This window comes from Egretta garzetta, unplaced genomic scaffold (assembly GCF_000687185.1).
Source record: "Egretta garzetta isolate BGI_Z169 unplaced genomic scaffold, ASM68718v1 scaffold206, whole genome shotgun sequence".
NCBI lineage: Eukaryota > Metazoa > Chordata > Aves > Pelecaniformes > Ardeidae > Egretta > Egretta garzetta.
In genome coordinates, this window is record NW_009259984.1 from 2,140,900 (window position 1) to 2,166,167 (window position 25,268).

The window sequence follows — 25,268 nt, forward strand, 5'->3', positions numbered from 1 at the left end:
AGGTTAACTGAGGTACTCTACATTTGCACCAGCATAAAGAAAAGTGTAATGGGACTTCTCTGTGTGTCCCTCCTGTGGCTGCTCAGCAATAAATGTGACTTTAATGTCTTCTTTGCTGTCAGTGTTGTGTTTTTTCTCATTCTCTTGCATCACATAAAACTTTAAGGTGGGCCTGGTAAAGCATAAGAGGTATTGAGGCAGGCTGCACTGCAGGGCCTTTATTCTGACCTCCAACCTCATGGACCCCAAAGTCGGGATCCAAAGAGCACGTTGCTGCTGGGGAGATGACCGTGAGCTCGATGAGCTGCAAACGAAGCTCCTTTCTGCTGATGGAGGGCAGAAGGCTGGCTCCTCTCTTCCAGGCATCACGACTCTCATTTTACTGACAGGAGGGTTACTAAGGCAGACCTTCTGTGCCGTGTGCTGACATGAAGAGACCAGTCGGCAGCTTTGGCATGACTATTTGTAACCAGCACTTTGTAGTTGGAAAATGGACTCAGAGGCAATTGTTTTCTTCTGCTAGAAAGTCAGGAGCGTTTTCCTGCTAGAAGACAACAGCTTGCAGCAGGGCATTCTTTAAGAGTGAAATATTCTCCTAAAAGAAACGGTCTAAGCACCAGCTTCAGTCAGCTGCAGCATACCAAGCACCCAGGCTGGATCCCAGGGCACATTGTTCTCTGGTTAAGTTGGGTTGTTCTGCCCAAACCTGGCAGTTTGATGTATCTGAAATGCACCTCCTCAGGTCTTTATTTTTCTGAGTTGCTCTTTGGTTTGTCTTTCAGAAGCGCTCTGGAGGCGTTTGCTCATTCCTGCATCGAGTGTGCTGGGCAGCATTACCATTGCAACTGCTCCTCTTGCTCCTTCTGCTCCTGGCCTTCCTCCTGCCCCTGGCAGAGGAGACCCACAGCTGCACGCTGGCCAACAACTTTGCTCGGTCCTTCAACCTGATGCTGAGATACGAGGGCCCACCTCCAACCTAACTCCTTGGCATGGCACAAGGTGACTCAGAAATAAAGACTTTTTTTTTTCTTAACAACTGCAAATATTGTAGATTTTAAGGCTTCTAACAAGGCCATCATACCAACTGGATAGGTCACATTAATGCAACATAAGATTAGTCCACTTTAATCAGGTATTTGAGAAAATTTAATATTTTTACAATATTTTATTATAATATTTATAATGTGTATATAAGATTGTGTATGTGTATGTATGTACATATATATATATAAAATGCATATCTGTGGTCACACTAAAATCCTCCATCTGCTCATCCACTGTTTGGAGATAATCCTGCAACATTTCTGTTTCTACCATCTTTCAGCAAGGAATACTGAATGATGGTTTGGTTGTGGGGTTTTGGGGTGATTTTTAAAACCAGATTCTTTTTTACAACCAAAGTCAGAGCAAGTATGAGAAGATGTGGACGTGCAGCAGAGTGCAAATTGGAGAGCAGGTAGAATAGAATCGTCTTTGAATACAGTGGTTGACATTCAGCCCAAGGAAAAATGAGACTATTCTCTTCAAAATCTTGAGCTGTTTTTTTCAGTATCTGGATGCAGGGATTGCAGAAGGTAATGGAAATGTTTCCACTGACTTCAGTAGGAGTGGGGGTGGGCCTCCTCTGTTCTCATTTTTTAACAGATTTCTTTTCCAGTTACTGCATTCTCCAGCCCACCTGAATCAGGAGAGGTAGAATACAGTAGGAAGAAAGCTAGGAAAAGAGAATATATATATTTTTTTTAAATCTCTATAGCAGGAGAACTTTTAAAATCAGGTCATAATTTTCTTAATGAATTTGTGAGCACTGAACAAAACCGTGTATCGGTGGTCTTGTCTTTAAAAAGCAGTGAGGTTTTTTTTGTTTGTGGTTTTTTGTGTTGTTTTGGTTTGGTTTTTTTTTTTTACTTTATAAAGAGGCATTTGGTAATGGATCATAAAGCCCAAACAGTGGGATGCAGCCTGGCTCAGTGTCAGCAAAGCAAAAATCAGAAGTACTTTAATAATAGCACCCTGGAAACAGGGATGTTTTTATATTAGTGGTTTGTTAAACTGATGTAAACTGCATCAAAGACAGTCAAGCCTGAATTTCTGTATTGTCTAAACTCTAAGGTGATGACAACTTGTCATTTATTTACCTAACCTTATGCCTGATTTATCAAATTTTTGAATGTATGTTTTAGCATTGCCTTTTAATGTAAAAACAATTCTCACTTTACTGTGATGAAACCATTGTTAGTGGTGTTTTACCTAATTGACTCCTGAGAGAGAAGGTAATTTCTAAAATCTTGTGCCATTTCTGAGAGCTATCTCTTACTGTCTCATCTTTTTAGTCACAGCAGTAATCATGAAAAAAAACCCTTAACCGAAGAAGTAGTCACTTTTCCTACCCTGGCTATGTTGTGGGAGGAACTTGTCTTCTGGGTACCAGGAGGGTGTATTCAGTGTCATTTTCCAAATAAGTTCCAAAATAATATTAAATCTGTTGGGCAGGTAAATTATTTAGTAGCTGAGGGACTGAAGGAAGAAGTCATACTTCTTTAACAAAACCATGTTCTTGCAAACTTGGGTAGAATAGGGAGGCATAGCAGCAAGGAGCTTATTATAGGCACGTAATGAGAGAGAACAGGCAGATGTGAGAGAGGACTAGCTAAAGATAGAGAAGAGAGGTGTCCAGCAATTTATAAAGCTTAAGAAAAGGAGTCATGATGAACACAGAGGACAAGAATGAATACAGGCTTTATGGTGAAAAAATCTCTGAATATTTTTGGTTCCCTTTCCCTGCCACGGTATAGGTACTATTGCATATAAGCAGCTTTTCTTCAGTAAGGTTTAAAATGGGGCAAATAACAGGGACTCTACTGGTGTTCAGAGGAGAGTCTTCCACTGCCAGGACTCTGTCACTGTGCTCCTAATAATGCTTCTGACTATGCTGGATTTGCTAGAGTTGGATAAAAATGTCAAAACTCTGCTAAAAGTGAAAAGGAGAGTGGGAATTAGAGGAAAGAGGGCCAGGATGGTGAAGGTATTCAGGTAGAGTGCAAGGGGAGTGTGAGGAGGATCTGAACTGATGCAGATTAAAATCTGACTGTCGGGAGGCAGCAAAGAGCTCTAGCGAGCAGGCAGAGGGGGGCAGAAAGCCAAAAAGTGAGGAGAGAGGATGTACGCTGGGCGATAAGACATTCACGCAAAAGAAGGTAAGGCCTGTGATTTCTTTCATGAAGGAGTCAGATGGAGAGGAGCTATAATTCATCAGAGAATGGGGCAAATTAATCCCTTCTTTGCAACGGTTCTTTCTGGTGGCGGAGGACGTACCTCCTTCTCTCCCCTGAATAGCTGGGCAAAAGCCATGCATGTTCCTGCAATACTCCTCTAAAAATTGCTGCCAGCCCTGAGGGAAGAAACCCTCGTGGCTGCACAGCAAGGAGCTAATCGTCACACACAGCTCCATTTCAAATTAAATGCTCCAGTAGAAAGGAAGTGGGGGGGAAGAGGGGCAGTAACCAAACCTGCTGTGTGTGATTGTGTATACGTGTACGTGTGCATGCACTTCTCTGCAGCGTAGCTATATTGCACTTCTCTGAGTTTTGCTGAGCCATTCCAGGTGATGAAAGTAAAATGCCAGTGAGAAAGTAAAAGTAATGAGGAAAAATGTAGTCACAAGAGAAAATCATCAGGGACATAGACAAGTTTTTTCTACAAAGCACAAAATCTCACATCAGATTTCTTTCTGCCCAGCCTTTCTGATCTGGATGATTTTTATGGGTTTGCAAATGCATTTGACACCACAGGAGTACGCAACTGGGGTAAAAAATTTCTACACAGAGGACCATAACAGAACAATTGCATCGCCACCTTGGTTTTTCAGTGTTGTGGCAGGTTTAAAAAACCCACTAAATTAGAAACACACTTTTGCTGCTGGGTTTGCATTCAATTTATTCTGTAAGTCCGTCCCCTGTCTGTAATCCTGGAATTTTTTTGCTTTAAATCTCAGCAAATCCATTCTCATTAATTTCAGTAATCTAAGTATCTCACATAAGAGATGAATCTTTCTACTTCTTTGCAGTGGAAGCTGTCCAAAGCACAGGACTTTGTTGTTCATCTCACTCAGAACAATCTCACTCTTCCATAATGTCATGGACCTCACCTGTCCAATGCAGGTGTGAGATTTTTCTAAGGAAGAAAGAATTTCTAAAAAATCACAGAAATAATCTTGAAATGTAAATCCAGAATTTATTCTCTTGTTTTTCTTCTGAAAAGTTTGTGGTACTGATTCCTGGAGTGTGTGTAAATATTAATCAAGTCGGTAATTGGAATAATGAAAACAAACTGCCCAGTTCAACTTCCAGGAAACTGAACAAAGCTCAGATTCCTCAAAACACAAACTAAATCATACTGTTTCCAAATCAGTCCTTAAAATTTGAGCACTGTTCTTCATGCCTGAATCTTTGCTCATACATGATTTAGGGGTTGCACCCTCACTTTTGTGCCTATAAAATCCCCAGCTCATAGATCTCTGACAATCATATGTAACCAAGATGTGTTACTCCTCTGCTTTGGATTGGGGCTGCTGCCTTAAGACATCCCTTGCCAAAAACCTAGGATGCTCAAAACAGATAAGCATCCACAACTGAGGACTTGCACTACTTTAATCCAGATCCAACCACTGTCAGAGGGTATAAAACCCTCTAAAATAGATGGAATATGTTTGAGCTTGTAAATTGTTTGCACGTCTGACTCAGGCCACGTAGCCTCTAGTGCAAGCCCATACCCAGCCTGTGCACGGGGCAGAGCTCTTGTGCATCTCTCCAAGCTCTTTTGCCTGTGCTATTGGACCCCATATTTGATTGACCACATTAATGTTGAAGGCAAAATCCTGCACTCCAGTGCCCATGCATTAAAGTAAGAATCCTGCACACCTCAAAGGCACACTTCAAACCCAGCCTTTGGAGTGAAAGCAAGCCCAATTTATAAATTGTAATTGATTTTGTAGCCAGATGCTTTCAACAGAATTTTCCATGACTGCAATACAGTGAGGTAGAAAATTGCTATTGTGCCACATGTCTATTAATAGCCCATTCTCTGATTCCAGCTAGCAATTTAGATTGTATTAAATACTATTTATATATGCCCTCTCCAGAAACCTCTGTATGAAAAACATGTTCAGGTCGATGTGCACACATTAGAAATGCTGTCGTCCCCTGTTAGCACAGAATCCCCAGAGCAACCATGATTTCTGCCACGTACTAGCTTATTTGCCCTGATGGAGAGACTTACTAAACTCAAACATTTGGGGCTGAAAAGAAAGCTACTAGCCTGACTCATAAAAGCATCTGATGATCACTGAATAATTTGGGGAGCTTTTAGAATGGCCTTCCACCTCTCCTTAATCCTTTTTGGTGAGCAAGTTGAAGACCTCAGAGAGAAGAAATGTCTCCAAAAAATGGCCATGACTAGATAGGCAGATGGTAATCTCTGCACGTCAGAAGAAATAGTATGTTCTCTTTAGTTGCACTAGGAGCTCAGGGGTTTTCTCCATCTGATCTCTTTTTCAGTATTAAATAGGAAATGTTTTACTTTGATGTGTGTGCCTATACATCTCATTAGCACTGAAGAGATTTGAAGAGTGAGTTCATATACAGGAATTCTTTTAAATTGCATTGACAAGAGAATACATGTCTTCTTTTCTCAAGAAAAAATAAAACCCCTGTATGGCAGAGATTCCAAGAGCAAACAAAACCTTTTGGAGTAACTGAAGATTACAAACGCAAATTAAACTGGAGAAATAGTTTTGCCTTTCAAGAAATGCTGGTATAAATACCCCAATAAAGATACCTCTGCCAGGCATCATAGCTGTCTTTCAGGCCGTAGGTTACGCACCCAGCTGGCTGTAAGAACTGCTTTTGGAGACTTTACTATCCGTTGGACGGTGTCAGTTGCTAGTCTGCAGCTGAAGACACATTTGCCCAATGGACTCTATCAGCTTCTTCCAGAGCCACTAGGGGCTGTCGAGGATATTCTTAGTACTTCTCAGATCATTGACCTGCTCTGAGCCATTGCAAGTTTATTGCATTAATCTGTCTGTCAGTGGCCGGCAACTCTCAGAAACCAGTTTGTTAAAATACTAAAGATAACATTATTGGCACAAACATCACGATTCATTCAGTAACCTACCTAGTTATTTTTGCCATATTGAAACATAATTATCTGTTTGTTATACTGGGTTATAAACAGATTAGTCGTAGGTTTTGGGTAACCGTGTGGAATGTTTTCGGCACAAAGCTTTTTGACTTGCACACGTATGTTTAAGAATTGTGGGCTCATTTCTCACCTGCTCAATGGGAAAACAAAACAAAGATTCTTGAAGGTAGCATTTTCCAAAAAAACCCAATCAGGGTGGAATAATCTGTCATACAGTCGCTTTTTTAATTATCTCTTGTCTATCCAATTTAAAATACGGATATGTGTCTACCAGAGAGATACCAATAGATGTGGGAAAAAGGGAATATCTATCAGGAGTATACCAATTAAAGCAGTAGCCTAAATGGCACCTTCGTTACCCAGCCTACTGCAGCAATTGCCAGACCTAGCTCACTGTACCTGTGGGCTAGCCACCCTCCTCCGGTAAACCCTGGGTGAGATGGAGCTGCACAGGTGAAGGCACAGCATCCCAGTGGAAGCAGCGGGAGACATTAGGTCTTCAAAAGGCAGCCTGATATCTGGATTCAAGAGATGAACATGTAGGTTTGGCATAATCAGAGCAACTAATAACACAGGAACAAGGGTTTACCATCCTGCTCTGCCAGACAAAATTTTGACAGTGGCCATCAGCACAGTCCAGTTTCACATCCCTCACTGTGGAAAGAGGCTCTCCTCACGGCAATTCCCTCTAGCTGAGATTTGAGTCTCAGGAGTGCTTTTTTCTTTTCATTAAACACGAAGAAACTGCTAAATCAACCCCCTGAGTGACAGATTAATGGTAGGTGGTAGGCGCTGATGCTCCAGGAAAAGATGCAGGAAGTGTATTGTAGATGGAAAGGTAGTCATGAAGGTGTCTGTTCAATGCTTAGGAATTAGAGTTTCGTTATAGAACTGAAGTAGGAGGCTTTCTGTTCCTTTGCAAGTAAATGCCAGCTGTTGCCTTTAGTCTTCTGGATTTTGGGGGGGAGCCTGTTCAGTGCCCTGCTGAATGCTGGTGGCTTTCTGACTTCAGAGCCACTCACGGCAGCGAGTTCCACATCCTTCCTAGGAGTTGTGTGAAAAAGGTATTCCTCGGAATTGGTTTTGAATCAGAAACCTTTTGTTTGGGGATTTGTTTGATTTTCCTTCTTTGGCCCCTGTGTATTGAATCCAAGGAATCAGAAAGACCAGCACTACCCTTTCCAGACCGTGCTTTGTCTTTCCTTCTTTTACCAGAGCAGAGGAGATTTGGCTTTGTCTCCTTCCTAAAGTAAATTACCCCAATCTTTTCTGTTTCTTTTCATGTTACAGACCTTCCACGACTTTGATCATTACCATCACCTTTCTCTTAACTGTTTCCAGTGCCACTTCTTCTTTCATATATACAGCAAAAAATCTGGTCCTGTTTCAATCAATTGAAATTCAATAAATTTTTCCCCCATTGCAGCATCCTGCAGATGCTCTGCCTCTTTCTGCTGCCCCCTGTGTCAAAACAGCCTTCATGACTATCTGAGGGGACTCTGGTCCTTGCCAGGCATCTCTTCCAAGTCTCCTGGCCATGTCCTACTCTCATCTGCCTTCTGTTGGCTCAGGGACTTCATACTCACATCTGCAGATGGGAGCGTGAGGGTGTCGCTTAACAAACAATTATTAGTAATGAAAGCCTTGCCGTTAGCATTGTTCATAGCCTGCCCAGACCCTTTTCTCTCCTTCTCTCTAAGCAGGTTTTGATGGGCAATCCAATTACTGCTTGCAGAAAATTGCCCCTTAATCAGCGAGGAGGGCTGGTGTTTCAGTTTCCGCACAATTATCCTCGTGTTGCCACCACCCGTGCAAGCGCTGCCCTGTGCTGCGGGGCGCGGGGCTGGGTGCCCCAGGCTGTGCCCGTGAGCTGCCGGCGGTCTTTGAATGTCGCTGCTGTTATACACCCTAACAAGCCAGGACCCTTTTTTTTTTCGAGCTGGGGAAAAAAAAAAGAAAGAAAAAGAAAATGGTTGCTTTTAACAAACTGATTTCACAACTCATTTATCAAGCCCTCTAGCAAACCATTTATTTTAGCTCCTTTTTACTCCATCAAAAGCTGTATGTTAAAAGGGAGAGGTGAATTTGGAGAGGCTGGGAACTGAAGGCAGGCTGCTGTGCCACCCCCCCACACACACCAGAGTTTTGCCAAGAGGCCTCCAGCTAGAATTCAGGGGTAGGAGCTGTTATTTTTCCTGAAGTGACTCCCACCTTCAAAATCAAATTATTTCTTTTGTCAAGTCCAATAAGCATTGAACACCACCAACTTGGTTTCACTACAGATATGAATGAATGCCTCTGTATGGCACTTTCCACTGCCATGAAATATATATATGTATATATATGTAATGGGGAGTGTAATTATTGTTCTACTTAAAGAAAGGTGACATTGCACTTCAATGTAACTTTCAAGTGCAGCTTTTAAGAGAAACTGTGTCTTAAAGGGAAGCTGGAGGAGTTTAGAGGTATGTGTTTTAAGGAGCTTTAATGAGCTTTAATAAGCTTTGAGTTTGATGTTTTTTCCCATCACCTTCCCAGATCAGACCCTGTAAAGGTTTAACCTGGGAGTCACTGCTTGAGCAGTGGCTCTTCCTGAAGGTATTGGGACATTGCATGTACTCCACGTGTGTCTGTTCTCAAACGCCAACCTCCCATTTTGTACACGTGCGTGACTGGAAGGCCAAAGACAGACTTTCATCTTGCTCCCAGCCCTGACTCTCGGTTTTGTCTCAGCGGATGTATTGCTTTTGATCAATGCCACTCTCTCAATTTATTTTTTTTTCCTTTTAATTTGTACTTACTCAGTTTATCAGGTGACTCCCAGAGGGCATACTCTACCTGCCCAGCCTCAGAGCTTCCCTTCCAGCAACATACCTGCTTCCCAATGTTTACTTGGGTGTACGGGACCACTGTGAAGCAATTACACAAGCAATAACGCGGGTGTTGCATTTTTCTGTCATTGCCTTTTGTAACATGTAACACCCTGTTGACATTGAAAAGTGGTAGGAGACCCAGAAGCTGCGCTGTTGTTTACTAGCAATATAACCGATGTACAGTGCTTCTACAGGGGACCTGTCTTCACTTCTCAAAGCAGCTGGCTGTCTTAGGCCCAATTTAATTAACAAGGCTGGATTATAAACAATCTTGGATCCCTTCGCCAACACTCCATCAATCTTGCTTCCATCAGTTTTTGTGCTTTTGTTTAGTTTCAAGCTAGAAGAAATTTTAAAGAAATGTGCTAAGACTACCCTATAGGGTGAGTAAATATCTCATATATTTCACAAAAAAATGCAACAAAATGAAGGGATTTACTCCCACATTGAACAGAATTAATAAGTTCTAACTGATGTATTAAAAAGTTATTAAGAACAGCTTGGAGATTCTGCAGGCAAACCATTCTCTGCTTTTAATGTAAAAATCAGTGAATATTGCAGTACATTTTGCCACCTTCTTTTAGAAGTGACCTGGAACTAAAATCTAGTCCTCTCAAATGGGAGGTTCATTGATGCAATATAAACTTCACCAGTATGTCTCATGTTAGATCACCCACCTCTGGGCAGAGGGGAAGCCTAAGGCTGTTCACAACAGAAACTCATATTGTGAATGGTTTTAGAATTCTTCAGAGCTCCTGCCCACTTCCAAATGTCGGTAATGGGGAGGATCTGAAACCTTCCTGTGAACCCTGTGCATTTTGCATGTTGAAATCCTGGCTTGAATTCAGGTCTCCACCTCAGCTTCTTGTAAATGTTAATATTCAAGTAGAACAAAAACGTTAGAGGCAATTACAGCATGAACATCTCTTCTTGTTTATGTATAGTAGCCGATAGCAGAGCCTGTAATAATAATCTGTGTTTATACATGTGCTGTGCAGTGGAACAGTTGGGTACAAAATGCCTTTTAACTGTCACAAGAAAATAACTGGATTGATGTCACTTTGTGCTTGTATGAATATAGTTATTTGCCTTGCAGGGACCAGTTTCACTTTTTTCATGTTATTTATGATTTTTAAATACATTTGTGATAAATTAGGCTCGTTCCTAAGGTAAACAATACTGGAGCCAAGCAGCTGTCTCTGTACATGTGCATGTTATCACAGCTGATATCAAGTCCAAGTCAGACTCCTTGTCTTGCTCGGACCTTTCCTTAACCTTTCTGGCTTATTCAGGGAAATGCGGACCGGTCTATTTTCGTATTAAAAATATGGCTTTTTGAAAAGCTGAACTTATTTTTAAAATCCTTTCTTTTTACAACTATTGATTCAGAAAGACTGTAACAATCATATTTTTCTAAACTGCCAATTGCTTGTGTTGGGAAATGATATATAGATATATATTTTATTCTACAGATTTCCACGTAGTTTTTAAACTCTTTGTTTTCATATATGTCCTCCTATCTGCTAGACATATCTCAAAAAGCTGTAAGCGCCTGTATACTGACTCTAGGAAATTGTATAAAAATGCAGCTACATAAAAAGGCTGACTTTATTTTTTACTTAAATCATTAGAGCTAAGACATCCTCAGTGTTACGCCACGCAAGATGTACGGAAAGAAATCAGGTCATTGTTCCAAAAGGCTGGAGAGCGTTACGTGACACTTCCTAAAAAGTCTCGACTGAAAGTCAGGAGAATTTACCCTAGAAATGGTGCCATTTCGGGGCCTGATTCTATAGTTTATTCACACTGTGTAGGACCTTATTTCACAAGTACTCCCATGAAATTTCATGGGAAATGTTAAAAATAAGAGCCTACGATGTGTGAATAGCAGTGATAGAATAAGGCTCTTTTCTAATGAAGAACGGGGCCTGTTAACTAGTTAGGAGGCAATATTTTGAGTATTTCAGGACAACTTTTTGCGTTCTTTTCTGTGCTATGGACTCCTCCTGTGTATTCTGGATTTATTCCATAGCTGAAATACCAGATTAAATCAGTTGAAGCCCCATGCGCAGATGAACATAATGGAAAGCTGCAGTGAAATATTGCAGCAAATGGCCTGATTTTGTTCTTCAGAGCAAAGTTAAAGTAACTCCCAGCCTTGGCTTCTGTGCACCTGTGCAGCAGAGGCTCTTGCTTTGTACCTTGGCTGTGGTGTAACATGGAAGGATTTCTGCTCTCTGCCTGGAAAATACTGTCTATTCTTCAACCTTGTCACAAGCATAATATTTTCTCAAGTAAAAAAAAATCTGATTCTGCAAGACTCATAGGGGAGTTAAGGGACAGCTGGGACCTTCTGCTATCAGGCCACGTTATTCCAAAAGTTTATCCCTCGATGACATATAAAATATGATGTGGCTTTGCTGTTTGCAAGTAGGATAAAAAGACTGGAAATTCATCACCCCAAGCCCAAGCCTTGTGACTGTTCTGTGATGCTCCACTGTTAACAATGAACTATGCTGAATCGGATTATAAAATCAGAGTACTTTATAGCATGTCTCCTTTATTTGTAATGAAAACATAGTTGTATTTGATGTTGCAGTTATAATGCAGTAAATAAACACATACATATTTCTTTTTAAGGACTTCTAAATTATTCTGGGGGGTGGTTTCACATTTTTGCTGTGCTTATTTCTTACCATCAGAGTATTTGGGCTGACCTAGAAACTCCCAGAGCAAGTGAAGCGAGGATAAAATTTGCTGCTGCCTGCCTCTCTGCTCACATACCACTGGAAAAAGGTTGTGCTGAATGTACCTACTTCACTCTAGCCTTGTAGGATTTAACAGAAGATGTCATCTTTTCTATAAGACTGTGCAGTTGTTTGAATAGAATTCTACCAGACCCAAAGAAAATGTGAATTTGCTAAATCATATTATGATTCAGTATGATTTCTTATGGCGTTGTCCTCTGACAGTCTCTGTGGGGTTCCCCTCAATCCCGAACTGGCTAAGACAAAGGGGGATTTTTTGAGAACTTCAGACTTGAAGCTAATACAAATCACATGTAGTGAGCGAGCAGTGTGTTAGTTTAACCACTGCTGATTTCTCTGAAGAGTAGTCACTGCAGCATGTATGTGCGGATGCACAACTCTCATTAGTATCCAAGTAATTGCTGCTTTCTTTCCTGAATCTTGATGCGATAAAGTCTGCCAGGATCTCCGACATCAAAGGACTCCGCAGGCAGTTACTTCTGGTGGAGTTGAAAACCACTACAGTTTTTTGGTGAACCTGTAGGATAGGTTCCCAGTTGCTTTTATGAACACACTGAGCTTTATCCAGGTCTTTGACTTGTCTCAGGTATTTGGACCATGTGGTCCTAAGACTTCCTATGAGCTGTTCCCACTAAGCACCCCAAAATACGAATGCAAACAGTTCAGCTGATCATAGCTGTGTCAAGATCAGAGCAGCAGCTCAAATCCAAAAGAGAATGGGGTAAAATAAGTCCAGGGCTATAGGAAGAACAGACTATGATGGTGGGACAGTTACATTCCCCATAAGAGCTGCAATCAGTGCACAAAAGAAATTATTATTTTTTCTTTTTTTTCCTTTGTAATGCGTTTTTTCATCTTGCAGTTTATTTTTTGTGGAGCCAGAAAGTAGGCTTCTTTGTGTATATCAGGCCTCTTCTTCCGGAACCAGCAAAGAAACTTGGGACTTGATTTTGTCCCAGACACTGTACATAGACCAGGAAAAACTGTCATCCAGCAGGGACGAGAGAAAAGGGCCTAAGAACAGATAAAACAGCTCACACTTGTATGGTGAATGAATATTTTATTGACCAGGCTCAGGCTGCAAACAACTCTATAGCTGATCGGGGGGAGTCGAGACAGTCAACGAGAATTATTATAAACACCTTTAGAGGACAATGAAATACTCTGGGCAGTTATAAATCTCTTAAGTCATATATTAGTAGAGAAACACCTGTTTTAGATAGCAACCCTGCTGCTGGAGGATGGAAGTATCTGTTCAGGTTGTAGCAGCTGAAGGTGGCAAGTTCAATAAATAAAAATAATAGGGTAGGACCCTCAAGTGGAGTAAATCAGTTTAGCTTCATGGAAGCTGTTGGAACTAAGTCAATTTACAGCAGTAAGAATCTGGCTTGTAGTCAATGGGGATTTTACAGAATGCTTAAAACCTCTCCATTTAGAGAGTTCTCCTCCGCCTTACACCCGTGCACTAAATCGTATCTGCACAAAAGTCCTTGCCGGTATAATGAGGTCATTTTGGATGTGAGCATTCATTATATGCTTAGGTAAATTAAGGGGAAAAAAGTACGTCATTAGCAAAGTCTTAAATAAAAAAGGATGGAGCAAGGTTACCAAGTGAGAACTATTTAAATAAAATCAATCTCAGCCCTGGAGAGTTAATGGGGATCGGCTTTCCTTGGAGAAGGGCTGATGGCGCGTTGATGCTGCACGTAGAAGCGGGGCGCTACAGCCATGAGAGATTAAAAGCAGGGACTGAGGCTGTTTTCTAGGTTAATATTTCAAGATTTCTAAATTTCATTCTGCGACATACCATGAATGCAGCCTTGGTTTCCAACTGCAGAAAAACGCTCCGATAAACACATATTGCTGGAGCAAATGAAACTGAAGGCTCATCCGGTTTTACCGTAGCACTCGTGGTATTAAGAGGGATTGTAATATAATCCTCTTCAATGAATAACCCTAACAGATGTTATCAGGGTTGCTCTGTACGAGCCGTGGACCTCTTGCTAGAACTCCCTCTGTGGAAGTCCAGTTCATAAATTGTCCTAATGGGCTGCCTGCCTCGTCCCGCTGCTCCAGCAGCATGAAAGGGAGGTGGTTACCAGCGGCCTTGAAAGCCGGCATTATTCCCATCTGGTTTGCATTACAATACTGCTAAATATTTCATGCTTTTTGTTTTACAAATAAATAAGAGCAGAACTAATCTTTTTGTTTAATGTTCCTTGATTGACGTTTGAGTGGGGAAAAAAAAAGTTTGGGGTTTGTTTAGGGTTTTTTTTTTTTTCCTCAGATCTTAGTGTGGCTCTGCAAAAGCTTTTAATGGAAGATAGAGCAGATCGCCGCCGACTTTTCTGGTGGGCTTTTTATGGCACCATTGATACAGGAAAAGATACAGGGGAAATCCAGATGATGAATGTGCTGTTCAATCAGCTGGGATTTCTTCGCTTGCGAGGAGATAACTCGATGAAGTGCAAACAGAGACAGGGAGCAGACGTTGACTGCTTGTCAGCTATGTACAGAGCTATCTCTGGCTGGGCCTGCTGGAAAGCACAGCAGCTATTAGTACCCCTTTGCCCTTTCGCAGCGCCCTGTCAGGGGGTCCCCAAGCACTGTAGCAGGAGCCGTCCATTAAACCGCGGAGCAACGAGTCTGTTTAATCACCCCGACTTTACAGGGAGGGGAACGGATGCCCTGGGAGGATTCAGCTGGCATTTCAACCTCCCGGTTCCCTAAACTCCTGCGGAAGTGGATGAGCAAAGGCGTTCCCGTGGGCACTCAGCATCTCCGGCAGCGACCCCCCTCCATGCAGGGACCCTCATCCGCAGGGCAGAGGTTGCGGGGGGCCAGGAGCTCCCCTGGGATGCGCAGCCTCCCCGGAGGCGCCCGCCTTTGGCAACGCCAAAGGTTTTGGCGGTTTCCTTCTGACCCAAAGCAAGTCCCAGCACAGAGCAGGGCCTCTCAGCCGATACTTCCCTGCTCGAACAGCCGCATCGGCTGGTTTATCTGGCATTTGGACGAACACCTTCACTAGGGCACCCAATGGGCTGTGTTAGCTGTGAGACGTAATCACAGGGTGGGATGAAAGGTATGAAATGTCACTCAGAAAGGGCTAAATCTTGAGAAAAGGTAAATGTTCACTCTCTCAGCCTGTTGCAGCTTGGCCCTGCGACAGGGTAACAGTGTGTCAGTGCGGATAGTTAAATCGACAGACCAAGTTCCACCATGTAGTAATATTTTTTATATCATTGCACAAACCGAAAGGGGTTTGTCCAATTCACTCTTGAGATGGATTCTCTACAGTTACTGCGGGATGAATTTTTTCCCTTCAACCACCCCATCCCTTCCTCCTGTAACCGCTGGCCTGAATTCAGAGGCAAAAGTGAGTCTCGGGGAATGGCCCTAATGCTGGCTTTGTGACTTACACTGAACGAGGCACCCAAGCAGTAAAATTATATACTGCTTTCTATATTATTGTTCTTATTTTCCTAGCATTTTCCTCCCAAGGATCTCAAGGCCCACTACAAAGTTTAACTAATTCTCAACAGTCACCTGTGAATTAAGTTCTTCTTGCTAATTGCAGCTGAAATACTATTGCCAGAGCCGAAGATTGCCGTTCTCGAGCATCTCTCTTACAATAGCACACAACAGTTTCACTCAGGATTGTAAAAATAAATTGTAACTTGTAACAGCCGCAGTTCCTTGCATTCAATCATTTTCATTGTGGATTTTTGACGTTCCACTTACTTAAAAAATTTCAAATCCAGGAATAGTAAATGCCGAGTCATAAAAGCTTAGGAAATGGGTCGAATCCAGAGTGCAAGGCAGCATTACAGTGTCTGATCTGCTGTCTCTGATAATACCCTCACAAGACATGGGTCACTTTTTTTTTTTTCATTCCTGAACAAATGAATTGCAGCCTCCCCAGAGGCCATCTGTGACTGTAATTCATTTACCCACCGTATCATGGAACAGATTTTCCAGTGAGTTCAAAACTCGGGAAAGGGGGGGAGGGAATAGTATGATGAGAAGGATCTGTGATCCATATCTAAAAATAAAAATATTATTCAATTGTCATATTTGATGGATAAAGTGTCTGACGCACCAGGTGAAGCCATAGCAACTAGATAAATATGTTTAAAACATTTGATTTTGATACATTAAGAATGAGTTGGAGCAGGGGCTTATCGACACTGAAATTAAGCAGACATTTCTAAGTTCCTAAAAGCCTCTGATTTTGTTTAGCTTGGAAGAAATTTTGCTGTAGATAACTTGGAAGTGCAAGGGGAAGTTGGACTTGGTGTGTAAAGGAGCAGCTCTGACAGGTCAGGGCTAGCAATTACCTTCCTTCTTCATCTGTTATTTTCCAAGTGCCAGCAGCCCCTACCTGATTTGCATTAGACCACACGAGGCCCCTCGGCAAACTTACAGCCCCTTGGCTTCTGCTTTTACACTGAAAATAGTCCGTTCATTTATGGCCTTAGCTGCTACAAAAATATTTTTATATATAGGGCGCTCTCGATATTTCAGTAGTGCTGTTAACGTTCAGTAATTGTAATTAGTAACACATCCTCCAGAACAGCCAATTGGTTACGTGGCTGTGAAGCATCAGATTTCCCCCCTGAGTAACTCCAAGGATGCCACCGAAGTTACAGCAGGAGTGAATTCAGCCCAGGGTGGCTGGCAGGGTTAGCGTGTACGCCGCGTGTCGTGTTGGTACCCGCTGAAGGGTTTTACATTCTGCACCAGGTCCTGTGTTTCTTCATAAAGTGATACCGTGCAGAAGAGGGAAACGGTGCCAACTTCTAAAAATTGTTTTCTGTAGACACCTGGCCAAGAGTTACGGCTGAAGGAGGAAAATGTTCGCTTCCACACAGTAATTAGGGGGCTGTGTCTGAGCAGGGAGGGGTGGAAAGGAAGGCAAGAGAAGGAGCGACAACCAGGAGGAACAACTTAGCTTGCCATCAGTCTGAAATCCATGAGAGGCGCTGCACGCAGCCTTTCGCCCACAGCCCCTGGTGCTTGTAAGCACCAGCATCAACTTTTTCCTCCTAAGGCATCAGAACCTGAGATATCTTCCTTCCGAGCCAGTGCAGAAGTGAAGACGACACACGCCACCGCTTTCTTTTCCCTCCTCTTCAAAGGATTGCAAACGCTGTCATCTCACCTAAGTCACAGGGGTGCTCTGGGGCAGAAACCGAGGAGGGGCTGGGGAGTAGCAGGTCCAGCTGCTCTGTAGCAGCCCAGCTTCCAGCCTCTGGAGGAGGATTCGCAGCTCTTCAGCCATGCAAAGCAAGCCAAGTGCGCTTGCTTGGGGGCCGAGTGCAGCCTAATACTGCTAATACTGCTACATTACTGCTTTCAACATGACCATCACAGCCCATTAAGGATGAAGGAGCTGCAGATTGTATTTCTTTTTTGCTCATGCCTTCACATCTATAGCAGATAAAATACTTCATGCCCACAACACTGGGTGTAGCTTTTTGACTGGAATTATACAATACTGGCAAAACGTTCAGTGGCAGGGCATGGTTTACGCCAGCAAAACTGCATTTTTTTAACAACATTATTTATTTTTCCAGTGGAGAACTAAGACATATTGGCAGGAATATGCTTTTGCTGGTACAACTATATCTATGCAACAGGCTTTTTTTTTACGTGTGTGTGTGTGTGTTTGTGTGTGTGTGTGTGTGTGTGTGTATATATATATATATATATATATATGCCATGATACTCATAATCAGCAACATTTGTGGTGGCCGGCTTGTCTTAGTGAATGCAGACACTAGGCAAGAGATTAGTGAGTAAACACAGTTTAGGCTCCTCTCTGTCTCAGCTCTGCTTGTCACTCTTCAAAAAACTGGGGAAGATGATGAGAAACGTGACTGCTTTGGCATTGTCGCTTAATTTACACAGGGTGGCAATTTGATTCTAGAAAACTACAATCAAATTCACAGAAAAGCAAAAATTATGTAAAACCCAAAGCGTCCAAGGCAAAACCGAGGAAATGGAAATAAAGGAAAGATGGGGCAGCAAGGTTAAAAAAGGAAGAATAATAGCATTTACGTATGGAAAATAAAAAGGGTAAATGACAAATGAAGTGACAGCTTCTAACACAGGGAAGAGGAAAGTGGGGCGAGCTGCAGACGGAAATGCTGTGCGGGGGGCAAGAGGTGGGATGCAGCAGGGAGCGAGAGTGGGAGCGGGAGCAGGAGTGGGGAGTGGGTGGGAAGGAGGGGGCTGGCCCCACGGGAGGGCGGCGCAGAGGTAACAGCTCAATGCCACAACGGGCCTTTTGCGGAGGCACCGGATGCGGCTGAGATCTCTGTTCTGCCTCTGGCTGGGTCACCGGTGTCCTCTGGTCACTGGGGGAACTGGGAGGAAATCCTGCTGTCCCCAGGGAATCGCTGCCAAAGCTCCCCATGGCTTTCATTGATTTCACAGTGCTATGGCGATTTCTCACTTTGGGAATCTGGCTCACAAAAGTGGAGAGGAATTGGGGGAGGCTCGATGCTTTCCATGACCAGCAATGGGTACCTGACTTGCAGAAAGCCCACGAGAGGCAGGACTCAGGGTTGGAGATAAGGCACAGTCTTGGGAACAACCACGTGCCCCACTGGGCATGGGAGCCGCATCCTGCTGCTCCCAGGGGATGCTGGTGCCATCGCCCATCCACCCCAGACAGCTGAGGTGCAGCAAGACCTCCAGGAGCCGATCTGGAAAAAGGAGATAAACAGGGCTCCGCAGTGCTTCCTATGGGTCTGACAAAATTCAGGCCCCAGTGATATGCCCTGAAGCCACACTGGGTTTCCTGAGGGGAGAGGAGGCAGCAGGGCAGCATCCCGGGCCATCAGGCTCCAGCACAGCTGGCAGCCTGGAGGGGCTCGGCCACACCGGGGATCTGCTGCCCGCGCTTCAGCCTGCTCCTCGGAGCCAAGCAGAAAAGCAAAATGCCTTCTGCTAAAAATCATGTCTGGAGTCAGTTTTTAATAACATTTCCAATCAGGAGTCATATTGCTCACGGTAAAAAGTTCCAAACTGATCTTCTTCTGCGTCGTGGCTGTCTTGCTGTGTTGGGCTCTCCAGCCTTCTTTTGGCAGCTAGCCGGGAGGAAGAGTGCTCCCGGTGCAGGGGGTGCCCAATCCCCCGTAGAGGAGCCAGAGGCTGGCCGGCGCCCGGCCAGCCCTGGCCTCGCTTGCTGCTGGCAAACAGGCTGGCAGGGAGCCAGCGAGGCTGTTGTCCATCAGACATTTGGCAGAACTAACCCATACCCACAGGATCCTTACAACTAGCCCTTTTCTAATGGCTGTGTTTTCCCTCTGCAGCTGTCCCGGCAGTGTTGTACCGCAAGGCTGAGGCCAACAGGAATCGGCTTCTGTCCATGCCCGTTGCCGCACGGCACCCACAAGCCGCATCTTTGCCTCCTGGGCCGCCTCCAGCCACCTTGGATGGTCCCAGCCCTTCCTGCAGCCCTGCTGCGGGGTGCTGGAGAGGGGCAGCACGGCTGCCCACCAGAAGCACAGTCCTCTCCAGAGGGCACCTGGCAAAGCTTGAGAAAACCTAGAGGGAAAGGTTTGTTGGAGAGTAAGGTTAAATTTCTGCATGAATGCAGTCAGTCTCTGCTAGTGCCTCCCTGCCATGCTGGAAGGGCAGCTGGTGAGTCTGGGTATCTCCGTTCATTTTGGAGCAGCCCCAAAAGGTGAGGTTTCATCCCAGGATGAGCAAGCTTGGCCGCTCTTGTCTTCCTGGGGCCAAATTTTGAGAAGAGCTGTTCCTGCTCTTGTACACAGTGCCCTTTCTAATGCAGATGCATGGTTCACATTTATCCTTGATACAAGCCTTGCTTTGCCCTGCCCGAGATATTTTTATGGTATTTTAACTACTAGCCCTCCACCCTGGTTTTGCTGTAGGAAGAGCTACATGCAGCAATTAGAATGAACGGGCACAGTGCCACACCGTTTTGTGGTGTGTTTCACAGTCCTGTCCCCTACCTGCCTGATGCAGCAGAGCTGTGAGATGGCAGGGGTGATGCAGATGGGAATGGCCAGTACCTGCATTGCTGGGAGGTTCCTCCAGGACAGCAAAAAGGTGTTTAATTTCTTGTGACAGGAAGCAGGGTCAAGAGAAGACGGCTCATGTGAAGCAGGAGGAAGAGAATTGGAAGCATTTCCTTTGGTGCCGCTTTCTTCCCAGCCTCTGAAAATGGAGGTCAACGTCCCGGAGAGCTGTGTTGGATCAAGCTGGTGACCCAAGGCAGCAGGCACGACTGTGAATAAGGTTTCACACTATCAATATCTGAAGCCAGATGTCACATTGCTTTGGCTGCCTTTCCCTAAACTTGGGGAAAATCTTGGGTTGAATAAAAACTGAAACTCGCTGTGTTAGGGCACAGGCAGCTTTTGCTTGCATTTGTGCAAATCCATTGGTATTGGAGAGAGGAGAAAACCAGAACATTTTCACTGGCACCTATGAAGTACCTAACATCTGATAAAAACCACACTCAGGTGTGGGTGCCGTACCGCTCACTCTGCTCAGGTGAGCGCAGGCAGAAGTGCCAGCCGCTGGCAGAAAAAGGATCGCTCCTATTTTTTAGCCCACTCGTGTTAGCATCTTACTGGCGAGGAGCCTGCATGCCCAGGCAGCGGCAGGCAAAGCTGGGCAGCTCCACAAGCAGAGAAGTCCCTGAGGTCTGTGGGCCAGGGCCACCCCCACCTGGGAACCTAGGACCCTCACGGTGCTGGACACTCTCTCTGCAGGTAGGTGCCAGATGAGAGCGGCTGGGACTGAACTGTGATCTGCAGAATGAGGGATTTATATGATTGATTGATTTATTTATGTAATATTTATTTTTTGAGGACTTGGCTGATAGGTGCCTCCTTGCAGAGCCCATGTGCTGACTTTGGATGCAATCACGTTCCTAGTTTGTACCTCCCGTTTGTGCTGCTGCTATGGGAAGCTCCTTGGAGGGCGCATGTGTGTGCACGCACACGCGAGGCCATGCACGCTTCTCCAGGGAAGGGGGCAGGCTCCATTTCCTCTGTCCCTTTCATACCACGGGCCGAAACGTTTGTGTTTAAATTCCATCACATCATGCAAAACCTCTTCTGTTTCAACTGGCTAAAACCAGCTGCTATGTCTTCTTTTGTTTGAAATAGCGAACCAAAAAAGTGTTTACTTTAATTCTTACGAGTGTCACAGATAATCTGTGGGATGGAACCCTCATTTTCCGTGCACTCCGAAACCACCGAGTGTCACGCACAGCTGTCGGTAGTATAGAAAAATGAAATCAAGTTGCTCAGCTCAGACAAAAGCAGATAAAAGTTCTCTGTGTGTTTTCCTGAAAGAAATAAAAGGAGGAAGGGATGAGGAGAAGAATCTTAATATAAAAGAAATGTGAGGATTTCAGAGACTCACAGGAGGATAAAAGAATCTGAAATCTGCCAGTAAAGAGGGATCTGTTGCCTTCCTGAAGCATGGGGATCTAATTACTCTTTTTTTTCCCTCCCCTTCATTATAAAGCAACTATTGCTGAACATAAATGGCCTTGTAGACACACTGGATATCCCTGCCAAAAAGCGTATCCATTATCAAGTAATACATTTTTCTGCTTGTGTAGCTCCAGCGTGCTCTTTGGAAAAGCAGTAAGTTCTCTTCTGACTCCCTTATCACATTTCAGGATGCCTTTAGTCATGGGACTCTGCTTATTCAGTAGTTCACGTCAAATTTACCTCAGTAAGCAAAACTTAAGAGTTCTTTGAGAGTTGCTTTCCTGTTCCCCAGAGAGGGAGGTGTTGGGCTTGCTCCTTCTCTCACTAAAATACGTTTGAGGTTTGCCATTGATTTCATGGAGGCCATGAAGGCACAAAACAATACTTCTTGAGAGCAAGTCGCTTTGGAGCTGTGCTAATTCACACCATCTGAAGCGTCTTTTCGCAAGAAATCAGCAGCAAAAAAACCCCCAGCTTTTGGGACAGGCACTTCAGAAAGTTAGGAATGACTATGGAAGTGGGGTCTGTAGAATTTTAAAATGCAGCATAGTTCAAATCATCCCGACCGGCTGTATTGCTACACAACTTGCATATCATGAAACCTGGGTCTCTGATAACTTTAGACTGAAGTAGACAACAATAATTATTGATAAACAAAAAAAAATCTAGGCGTTAGAAGCCATCTGAAACGGGGCAGCTGCCGCTCAGTGCCTTCAGGGGCCAGCCGTGGCCAGCCCTCCCTCCTGCGCTGTCCCCAGCAGCAGCTCAGGACCACGCTTGTCGGCATCGGCTGCAACCCGACCGTGGACCATGCCAACAGGTTGACCACAGAGGTGACCACGCAGTGCGAATGGTCACTACGAAAAGTAGTGCTATACATGCAGTTCAGGGTCCCAAGTTTGGGTAAGTACATTGGCCTCTGATGCCGAAGCCTGGATTTGAGTGCTTTGCTTCGTGATACATTAAGTGCCACAATAATAAAAGATTAGAGTTTTGTTAAGAGCCACTATTAAGCCACTATTTTTGGCTTAGAGAGTGAGCCTTTTGTTTGCTCAAAAGAACTCATAAATGGGAGTTGTGCCCTTAAGAATATAGCTACTTGCTTTCATTTAAGAAAAATTAAAATTGCTGTTGTTACTGTGCCCCACATTTTAGTCAGCCATAATGGTACTCGGGTTTTTATTGTTATTGTAAAGCATTCGGGTATTTCAGTCCCACAGGGGGATGAAACACCAACCATCCACGTGTGATGCATCTTCTAACTGCAGGTTTGCAACACAAGGGGAAAAAAAAAGGGTTGCAATAAAAGATTCCCAGAAATGCAGAAAATTTTTCTGATTATTTTAAAGAAGTTTCTTGTTAGGACCTGACAGCTATGATAGCCTCCCCAGCCACGCTGAAATATGCAGCATCCTACATTCACACCAGGGTCATTAAGAGCTGTCCCACACGCTCCGTGCACCCAGAGACAGGCACGTTATCTATCTCTGTTGTTTTGTGGTTTCCCTAAATCCTGGCACGAAGCAGGATGGACATGCTCTGGTCTGCATCTGCACACGTTAAATATTTCAGGCTTTCTCAGCATAAGAAATACAGTGTCATCACCAGGCTGAGGTTCACAGCTCTCCCCAATTCCAGCCTCACCTCCTACCCATCCTCTTGACACATGGAAACAGGGCAACATCTGAGAATGCTTTAGTACACGTCCAAGCCGTTGCTCAACAGGATAAACAAATGAAGCTTGATGTGGATGAATAGTCCACTTCAACAGCAAATACTTTGGCTGTGGCATGGTTACAGCTACTCTTAACTTTTGACAGCAGATGGGGCCAAAAAGTTCTTTTGCAGGATCTGGAGTGACCCACACCTAGCTCATGGAAATAATAATGAATAAAGATCCCCTGCAAGGTTCATGTTGTTGTCCCCAGTTACAGGGGGACAAAGAGGGGCTTTGGGCTGCCTTGCATGGGGTTCCCTGGTGAGGGCCTCAGGATGACAAGGCTGGCGTGATGAGTGCTTCAAAAGAAATATAGTTTTGGGGATGGGAGAGCTTTTCCTGAGCTCAGCATCCCTCTTGAGCCAACGTCGCCCCAGGGAGCTGTGCAGTTTGTGCTCTAGGGAGAGAGATGCCTGGGACGGCGCCTGGGTACCGAATCCTCCCACCCTCTGCGCTGTGCCAGAACCCATGGCTCCCCCAGCCACGGGCAAAACAAACCCAGTTCCCGGCTCACTTGAAGGAAACAAAGGGCAACCCCCATTCTGCCAAAATGTTCAAGAGCCACTGATTTCTTGGGCCAAGCAGTCTCTAACAGGTCATTGCAAAGTTCTCTATGTTGAGCTGAACAGAGCGGATAAAAATAAAGTATTTACAGCTTCTGTTTTAATTTCTGTCAGTCAGTTCAATTTTTTCTTCTTGTTTGCAAATAGGCAAATGAATTGGGTTTTTTTTTTTAATTAGCTTTTTCCCTACTGATAGTATTCCAGTAGCTTCATGAGGGTCAATGTGACTTCTGGGATCCTGCTGCTGACCTGGGAATGGTGCAGTCAGATCATTTGTAGACTCCCAGGCAAGCCAAGGCTATGAGTCTCACTGTGCTCTAGTTTTCCCTTCCTGAGGAAAATTATAGGATAGCATTAGATAGTTCCACCTTTATCCCTGGAAAACAGCTTCATGCTGAAGGAGAAATGGTCTTCCAGGTAAGGCAGTGGACTCCTTTGACATGGGCTGTCTTCATCACTCTGGCATCAATTTCTTATGTGATCTGGGACAAATCCCCTGGTCCCCAAATGCAAACTTTCCCTCTAGTAAATAAGGATATTAATAAGTGTGGGCACATTAAACGGAAAAAAAATATTGATATTTTTGAGACTACCAATAAAATAAATACCATAGAACAGCTTTATAACAGGCTCTAAGCAATATCCCCATCTATCAGCATCAGAAGCAGCAGATCCTGGTTTCAAGTGAATTTGCATGTTGTAGTTGATTTTTTTTTAACTTGGTTAGGCTAAAGCTGCAGCATGTGTTTGTGAGAGGAGATAGGACTTTATGAATGTCCTCAGCACCGGAAAAGGCTCAATCAGAATTACCTTTCATTACACACAGGATATGTTCTTCATCTGGGAAAGGCAACTCGAATGCTGGGTGGACTTTTGTGTCTAATAAAGAATTAACCATGATCTAAACTATTCCTTCAGTTAAGGTATTTAGAATGGCTCTTTCCTCTGTGGATTTTCTAATGTGTCTCTCCTCTACCTGGCTCCTTATTTAACGTAGAAATTGCAGGAGCATCCTATCTGTGATTTCTACTCCTCAATCAAATCTGGTTGAAACTGGTCCATGAGTTCAAAAGTTGTTACTGCAAGGGCAGATAGAGATGCGCAAACACACACAGAGTGTGATCACATAAGCCTTTTTATCCAAGCTAAAAATAGAAAACCAATGAAATACCCCAAAATTATTTTAAAAGATGAAGCTTGAGCTGGAGACACTCTTTTTTCACCTCCAGTATTAACCATCAGTATTTGGCTGTCTGGCCTCAGCATGCCTGTGGGGTGCAGAGTAACCCACTGGCCTGGGCAGTGGTTTTTGGTGATGTGAACACCGGGTGGTTGTACCACGACCTCGCTGCCTGAAGGACCAGCACGTGGGTGCAACTGTCGCCTTTGGGGAGGAAAAGCTGCCGGTCCTACCCTGCGTACCTGGGGTGCCAAATCATCCTTTCTACACTGGCCTCTCCAGGGAACGCCATTGTCCCCTAACTTACACATTTTATATCACAAATAACCATGGAAACAGGATTAAGCCAGGACTCGGATGGGAATTTCTGTCGAAATTTGGATCAAAATCCTCACGGTGGGGCCCCATGGTGGCCAGGAGCCTCCAGCATCGGTACCTTGCTGCCGTGCCCGCGAGGGTCTGCCACTGCTTCCCCACAGGACCT

The 25,268-nt window shown here is 44.2% G+C and overlaps 1 protein-coding gene across 8 annotated transcripts in view; it reads left to right on the forward strand.

Moving 5' to 3' along the window:
* Window positions 1–11,714, forward strand: part of SYNE3 (spectrin repeat containing nuclear envelope family member 3) — an 82,249-nt gene extending 70,535 nt beyond the window's left edge. For 7 of the 8 annotated variants that reach the window (XM_035896007.1, XM_035896005.1, XM_035896006.1 and 4 more), the window contains one exon: window positions 783–8,171. In XM_035896007.1, the coding sequence (XP_035751900.1) occupies window positions 783–980 (198 nt within the window). In that variant the 3' untranslated portion in view covers window positions 981–8,171. Of the gene's footprint in view, window positions 1–782; window positions 8,172–9,006 lie in introns of those variants that run through there. The other variant, XM_035896003.1, reaches the window with a different exon arrangement.
* The last annotated feature ends 13,554 nt before the right edge of the window (window positions 11,715–25,268 follow it).